At 42.7% G+C, this 8,548-nt stretch overlaps 1 protein-coding gene across 1 annotated transcript; it reads left to right on the forward strand.

Moving 5' to 3' along the window:
• Positions 1 to 420: 420 nt before the first annotated feature.
• On the forward strand, positions 421 to 7,536 carry LOC105277104 (phenoloxidase 1). Its single transcript, XM_011335268.3, has 9 exons — positions 421 to 844; positions 1,105 to 1,297; positions 1,556 to 1,779; positions 2,308 to 2,510; positions 3,123 to 3,540; positions 4,574 to 4,702; positions 5,299 to 5,626; positions 5,953 to 6,185; positions 6,463 to 7,536. Exons 1-9 carry the CDS (start codon positions 737 to 739, stop codon positions 6,706 to 6,708), a joined length of 2,082 nt encoding a protein of 693 aa, XP_011333570.1. The 5' UTR covers positions 421 to 736; the 3' UTR covers positions 6,709 to 7,536.
• Positions 7,537 to 8,548: the final 1,012 nt, after the last annotated feature.

Genomic DNA, 8,548 nt, shown 5'->3' on the forward strand with positions numbered 1-8,548 from the left:
TAAAAGCAGAGCTTAATTGCGAATTCAATTATCGCCGGGGAGGTATTAATTATTTAGCAAGCTAAAATTACCAGCTGCATTGGACGACTGCGTGCCGGCAATATGATAATCGCCGTAGATCGCAGATTATCGTCCACATAGCGTTATACATAAGTAACACATTCGACATTCATACGTAAATAATTTTACCGTTGCGGTCGTAATTCAATTACGCGCGTGCGAATATTATATGCTGTTTCAATGTTTTCAATTATTGACCTGGCGCGAATATGCGCTCGTATGAAAATTGCACGCGTCGCACAAGACGGTGATCGGGACACGTGGACTGTGATTAAAATCGTGAGAAAATAATACAATCGCGCAATTATAATATAATCGCCGGCTAATCACCGTCAATTTCCTTTGAAAACAGGAAAACAGCGCAAACAGGATCTGGTTTACGATGTGTCTCATCGTTCTTCCCGACGCAGTTTCTCCTTGCTCGCGCGGCTGTCGTGTTTTTCCGGAACGGATCTTGCGGTTGCTCGCGAATACATGACTGCGTTTATCAACGGCAGACCGCCGTATCCTTCGTGATCCTTATAAATGCCAGCATCGACAAGTCCGATACGTAAAAACCCGTCGTACGTTCTCTCAGGAGTGACGCTGCGAATCACTTGCTCTCGATACCGTTTTCCAGCGTACGTCGCGTGATCGCGGATCTTTGTCGGTCTAGTGCGTGTTACACGTGAGCAACATGAGTAAGAAATCGGATATCCTTTACCTGTTCGATCGACCCGCGGAGCCGGTGTACGTGCCCAAGGGAGAGAACAAAGTCGCTTTCAATGTACCGGCTAACTACCTGGTAAGTACGATTGTGCTTGATACGATTTTCTGCGTATCAACATCAGACTGCTCTCTGCGATTTATAGAGCCTGGAATCTCGCGAATCTTGTACTTATATCGTTACGTGCAAATTCAGCATGTATTATATATTTCAATTTTATTAGTTTTTATTTTAAATTATAATATACAAAATTTTCTGTGAATTTGAAACAAATTCTTGTGAGAACTTCTTCTACTTCGTTTCTTTTGAATGAATCGTTGGTATCGATAAACTTGCAGCCTGAAACTCGGCAACCGATGGCTCCCGAAGTGTTCAACCGTTTTGCTGAAGACACCACGTCGAAGATCCCGGTTAAACAGATCAGCCTGCCGGACTTGAGCGTTGTCCTCCAGCTTGGACGTCGAGAGCCTTTCTCCCTCTTCATCCCTAAACATCGAAAGTTAGCCGCGCGCCTCATCGATATTTTCCTGGGTTTGTTTCCGATTTTGTTCACAGTATCGCGTCTCGTCACGTTTGTTAAAGTCGATATTCTTTTTCCGTGTAAACGGATACAAATATAAATAAATACATACTTCAACGTAAATTTTATGGTTAAATACTTCTTTTTCGTAACAACGCATTTGTTATTAGATTTTCTCGTGCAAGTCACACGTATTAATACATATTGAAGAGTTCAAACATTAGCTGATGATCTTTGCTGATCGTGAACTTTGTTAACTCATATTACAGGTATGCGAACGTACGACGACTTCCTTTCGGTGTCGGTTTACTGTCGCGATCGCGTTAATCCTCAGATGTTCATCTACGCGCTTTCTGTGGCGATTCTACACCGTCCTGATACCAAGGATCTCCCGATACCGCCGCTGTCGGAAATTTTCCCAGACAAGTACATCGACAGCGGAATATTCGCCAGAGCGAGGGAGGAGGCCAACGTTGTACCGGCTGGCTCCAGGGTACTTGTTCGCCGACACATTAATTACCAGCGAGCCCGTTACTCGATTATGTGGCTTAATTAACTTGCTAGTTTATTCTTTGAGCAAACCGAATGATTGCGAAAACTGTAAATTGTACGAACGTGATGGAAAGCTTTTTCGGCATTGTGTTTGGGAAAAATACCATGACGGAGAAACAGATCGATATTGTATCGCGTAACGAGTACGGATTATACCGGAAATTTCAATAGCATCCCGCAAGTGCGACTCACCGTTGCGCATAGTTAGGCAAGCGCGTTTAGACGTTCGACCGTAATTTTCCGAAATTTACATACTTTAGATCGCGTTATTGGATTTGTGTAATATCTCAACAATGTACAATGTTCGCGCGGCTCGTGTCTGAACTGGAAAATTATAGCGTAAATTGTTATAACGCGGGGAATTTCGAAAACAGTCGCGTTTCGCCTGCTAACGAGCTTCCCACCGGTATTAATTATACGAAAAATATTATTATTCTGCTGTTTCATGGTGTCTACGTAATCCATATAGCTGCCTATCGAAATTCCACGGGATTATACCGCGTCGGATCTCGACGAGGAGCATCGTGTGGCTTATTGGAGGGAAGATATCGGGATCAATCTTCATCACTGGCACTGGCATCTGGTCTATCCATTTGAGACCGACATCAGGATTGTTAACAAGGATCGGCGTGGCGAGCTGTTCTACTATATGCATCACCAGATCCAATGCAGGTAGGTGAGCGCGACGAGAGCGTGCGCCCATAAGTCGATAAGATTGGATACCCCATCCTATCGTGCGTCTCGAGATCACGCGGCTGCTACGGGAGATCGGATCAGATTCTGATCCTGATCGTTATTATCTCACGGAAACTCGTCTCAATTCTCCGCAATATTCCAATGATATTTGACGTTGTTTGTTAACAAGCTGCGAGATATATTTATGCGTAGAATAACGGCGCGGATGTTGTTGCATATGATGCTGCACGGTAAATCTAGAATATAAATGTAGTTTTCCATGTATGTTGACCACCTGAAAATCAGAAAAATAAAAACATTTTATTATTTTGTACAGCGATATTATCCCATTAGAATTCGAAACTACGTTTTTTATAAAAATATAAGTGAAGGATTTAAATTTCATCCTGAGATTATTAATAATTTTTTGAAAGCGCCGCATATGTAACGCTAGATATATATTTATATACTTGTGCTATAATGATCTTATTACTGTAACGGTCTTCATCATCGATTTCCGTCGAACATTTCGATATCGTCCAGGGAACATAGACTCGGGGAATTTCCGAGATCCCTGAGTTATTATTCGCTTGATCTCTTTCACCATAGATACAACTGCGAGCGTCTGTGCAACCGATTGGGTCGAGTGAAGCGCTTCCACAACTGGCGCGAGTCGATCCCGGAGGGTTACTTCCCCAAGTTGGATTCGTTGGTGGCGAGCCGTAGCTGGCCCGCTCGTCCCGCCGGTGCCGTACTCAAGGACATCAACCGCCCCGTGGATCAACTGAACTTCGATCTTCAGGACCTGGAAAGATGGCGCGATCGCATCTACGAGGCCATTCACACCGGTGCTTACATCAGCCCCCGCGGCGAGAGGGTGCCTTTGACCGAGTTAGGCGGCGTGGATGTGTTGGGTAACATCATGGAGGCCAGCATCCTGTCGCCCAATCCCAACGTCTACGGCGATCTTCACAATCTCGGTCATGTCGCCATCTCTTACTGCCACGATCCGGATCATCGTTACTTGGTAACACGGTCACGCTGCTACAAACGCGAACGCAGACAATAAACCCTGATAACTCATCCAGTCGCATTTTTAATGCTGGTTATTTTCCTCCATGTTACATCGATTCTCTTAAGGGGGGAGCCTGCTTTAGAACGTTGAAAATAAGGTATAATTTTACGAATTTTTTTGGAGAAACTATACAGCGGATCATTATAAAACTTTGATGCATTTATTAGTACATGTTTAAAGATAAAAAAATTATTTTTTGATTTGAATATATCGCCTGTAGAGGTCGTCCTGGAGACATCTTAGTGCAGCCGGCATTGTAAATTGGTGAGCATTCTCCTGTTTCCAAATTTCATCCAAACTGAAAAATTGAAATATTTTCTTGTTATTTATGAATTCCCATCGTCGATGAACCTTTAATATTCATAAAAACATTAAGTTAAACAATTACTTTTGCATGAAAAAGTTCAAAAACTTTGCCTAAAAATCGTACTTTTGTGTTCTAAGCTCCATCATTTTGGCACTTTTCAACTTTTTTCTTCTCTCTTTGGTTCATCGACGATGGGAATTCATAAATAACGAGAACATATTTCAATTTTTCAGTTTAGACGAAATTTGGAGGCAGAAGAATGCTCACCAATTTGCAATGCCGGCGACACGGCTGCACTAAGATTTCTCCAGGACGACCTCTACAAGCGATATATTCAAATCAAAAAATAATTTTTTTTATCTTTAAACATGTACTAATAAATGCATCAAAGTTTTATAATGATCCGCTGTATAGTTTCTCCAAAAACAATTCGTAAAATATACCTTATTTTCAGCGTTCTAAAGCAGGCTTCCCCCTTAACTGATGTCTCGACAATTTTTTGAGTAAGTAATGCGATTGTAGTTGCTCTCACTTATCTTAGTACGTAATATTTCTTGCATGTGATATTTCCGAGTCAAGGAGGCGCATAACTTCCGCGTCTCTGCCTTTCGCATTAAAAAAATTGATGCGTATAATCGCGCCACGTTGGAATGATAAACGGGTCTCCCGTTCCCGCAGGAAACTTTCGGCATCATGGGAGAGCCGGCCACCGCTATGAGAGATCCCATCTTCTACAGATACCACGCTTTCGTTGACGATGTGTTCCTGGAGCACAAGAATACACTTCCCGAGTACAGCCTACAGCAGGTGGGTGTGCACAGCTGTCCCGCTTCCGCGATATATCATCGGTTTACCCTAGTAGTATATAATGCCGCTAAGTACACGTACCATGTGGCCCCAAATTACGCGAGGTCTCAGGGATGATAAAAACGCCTTTTAAACCACTTAATCCGACACGACCACTGGACACGCCGGAATTTATCAATCTTTTTGCCAGCGCTGCGGTAATCTCGTTAAATACCAGCTCCATATACTGCCGTCTTAATTTTCCCTCTCTCTTTACATTCTTGAATAATATTAACAGAATATTTCCGAGCTCATCCCGTGGATCTTCGAAATCTGATCTTTTTTTAGTGAAAATTAAATCTATATTACTTAGCACATGATTTAATCGTGATTTATTACTGACAGTATTTTTCAATTTTCATTCGAACTGGCGCGCTCAATAATTTTATATCCTTTTTTTATTTCTGAATCTTTACCTGTCAAATTATCTTTTTAATATAAAAGTTTTTAAATAAAGTTTCTAACTAATATTTATATTTACAGCAGAGAAAATAGAGAGACCGTAAAAGCCCATTTGCCCATCTAATTGCTCGTTTTATTTACTCGTGGGATTTCAGTTGGACTTCCCAGGCGTGGAAATCACAGACATAGAGGTGAATACTCCGAACCAGCCAGCAAATCTAGTGGCGACCTTCTGGAACAAGAGTGACGTTGATCTATCCCGCGGTTTAGATTTCACACCGCGCGGTCCTGTTCTCGCCAGATTCACTCATCTGAATCACGCCGATTACACCTACAAAATCATCGCCAACAATCGCAACAACGCACCACGTCGAGGAACTGTTCGTATATTCATCGCGCCTAAGCAAGATGAGCGCGGACTGCCCTACGTCTTCAGGGATCAGAAGGAGCTGATGATCGAGCTGGACAAGTTTACTGTTGTATGTGAGTGATCTTTTTACGCCAATTTTGTGAACGTTGTATTTTTCGGCTCAGGAGTTTTGAAACGATATATCATACATGTTATTTCTTTGTCATTAGTTTAATTAATTTGAACGATTGAAATTCTCTAGATTGCACGATTAATTTTTTAACACGTAGTGGCCAGAAGAATGAAATAAAAATGTGTTAGTTTTCGTTCTTTATTCGGTTTTACACGCAATTTCCAAAATATCGATTTGGTTTACCTCTTTGGAGAAATATCTGGTCACAAGCAAGTTTCATGTTATCTGCACTGTATATTCACGAAATCTCCGCTTATTCACCGCTAGTGAAACCAGGACAGAACACCATCGAGCGTAAATCAACGGACTCCTCAGTAACTATACCTTTCGAGAGAACGTTCCGCAATCTCGAAGAGAACAGACCGATCAGTGGCGATAGTCTGGAACAGTTCAACTTCTGCGGATGCGGCTGGCCGCAGCACATGCTGGTACCTAAAGGGACGAAGGAGGGATTCCCGATGGACCTCTTCATCATGATATCCGATTACACCGGCGACGCGGTGAGTACTTTTTATACTTATCGGGCTCTCGCGGCGCTTAAGAGCTTACAGTATGTCAGGTGATGGAAACCTTCTACTCTTCCTTCGTCCTTTTTCCTCCTTTCCCTCCTTTTTCCGCTCTTCTTTTTAACGAGGACGTTCCAGTACGCCTGGAGACACGTTCATGTTACCTCGAACCGAAAAAAGAGAAATAAAAAAAATAAAAAGAAAAAAGGAGGGAAAGAAACAGCTCGCTAAAGGAATTGCTTTGCCGTCCCGCCGTGACACGCGGGTACAGGTGGAGCAGGACGAGCCGGCCGGATGCAAGGACGCGGTGAGTTACTGCGGTCTGCGGGACCGCAAGTATCCGGACGCGCGACCCATGGGCTTCCCCTTCGAACGTAGACCGCGCGCGGGGGTGGAGACCCTGGCCCAATTCCTCACGGGCAACATGGCGGTGACGGAGATCACCATCCGCCATACGGACGCGGTGATGCCGCGGACGCGATCCGGGAGTATCAGCAACACCCTCACCTTCGCCTGAATCCTGACGATTGACCGAACGAACCGCGGAACGGCGCGGACCGTTCGTGCACCCCCACAGAGGATTCCACCGGCTTGATCCTCCCCCGCAGCATTCTCCGCGATCCCTGCAATATCCGTCGGAGAATCGCGGCTGATTGCGTGGAAGCGATGGGACGCGACACGGTCCCATCCAGTCTATATCCTTAGATGACGAGCACCGGAACTGCGACGGGATCGGGGGAGGGTGGAAAGCCGGAGGTGGGCGAGAAACGTTATTTCCATATCTCAATGACGGAAAGATTATCCGGGGGGATCGCGGTGCACGGGAATGTACAATCTTGTGCATGTAATTGCTGAAACTCTCAAGATCTCGCAATGATGGACTGGATCGATTCTCGCCGTTCCGTACCGCTTCGGAGACCATATTTCATATTGGAACTACATTTATTTTATAGAACTTACTTTTTCTAATTATTTTATAGAGGATTTCTTTGTACCTATATGTATTTTTCTTATTAACGATTTTTTAGTAGAAAAATTTCAGTTTTTAGTTTTAATTACATGACTCTCTTTATTATGGAGTTCTTTGTGTATTTGATTTGAATCTCTTTTGTACGGTTTTATAATAATTATATGTTTGCGGTTTTACAATTTGCGAGCAGTAAGTATTGCTCGACAAATATATTTTTACGTAGGTATAAAAACAAAGATATACTTACCCCGAGTGAAGCTTTCCCCGTCTTCTTTCTCGTTTCACTCGCATTACGCACGGGAACTAGATTGTAGGAAGCAGCAAATGTAAAAAGCAAAAAAAGATAAAAATAAAGTCAGACTAAGCAAATTAAAATGCGCACTTTTTTTAAGACCCTTTCATCGTATTACCGTTGTTAGAAGCGAGCGACATGTTTTACAAAGACCTCAGTCGGCTCGAAATGATTTCAACGAATATTGCAAATTCCGTTCAGATATTTTTATCGATGCAACGATTAAGTCCCGCATCGTTAATGCGCGCGTGAGATTTCCTATATAAATCCTTTTGTAAAAATTAATTATAATACTAGCGAAAGGATTGAGAAAGTAACGGGGCTGTCGTCCGGTTCATAATTAACACTTTAGTTAAATTACTCGGCATCTCTCTCGCAGAGCTGGTACACAGTCAACAGCCTCGTACATATTCGAAATGTTGCTCGCTTTCCACGCTTGGTTCTGTTTTCTCCCCCAAATGCATTTATCACGCGTTTGTTTCTGCTAGTTCGCAGCTAGACGGACGTGGATTTATTCGTGCGAGGGGTAGAAATAGGGACGGGCGGACGAAGATAGATACACGTTTACGACCGTCGCTTAAGCGTCGGTCCCTTCCCCTAATATCACTCGCTTGGTTATTCAAGGATTCCCTTTCACGTGCGCATACATTCGAACGTTTGATATACCGACTGGTGGAGGCAGTAATCGAAGAGCTGGAATTATTTGTCACCCTACTAAGGCATGACTAATTATCGCAATATTGCGTGAGCTTTCAAGTGGTGGTAATGACACACTTGGCGTTCACTGATGAAAGCGATTTAATTCGACAATCTCAAAGCTATTATAATGAATTATACGTGCGTTAAAAAGTTTTAATCTCGGAACATTTTATTCTAATTTAGTTTATATAAGTTCTCTTATTTGGAATCTTTTTATTTATTGCATACATGTATAACGGTAAGCTAATAATATCTGAGTGTGTATTGGAAATATATTCAGCTTCCCTCGACGTACAAATTACTCGATAAACAGAAAAGGAGAATTCTTTTTGCATTGTACCGTATGTCAAATATAATTTAGATGACATTATTCCAGTTTTCTCTCAATATTATTTA

The sequence above is a fragment of the Ooceraea biroi genome, chromosome 3 (assembly GCF_003672135.1).
Source record: "Ooceraea biroi isolate clonal line C1 chromosome 3, Obir_v5.4, whole genome shotgun sequence".
In the NCBI taxonomy this organism is placed as follows: domain Eukaryota; kingdom Metazoa; phylum Arthropoda; class Insecta; order Hymenoptera; family Formicidae; genus Ooceraea; species Ooceraea biroi.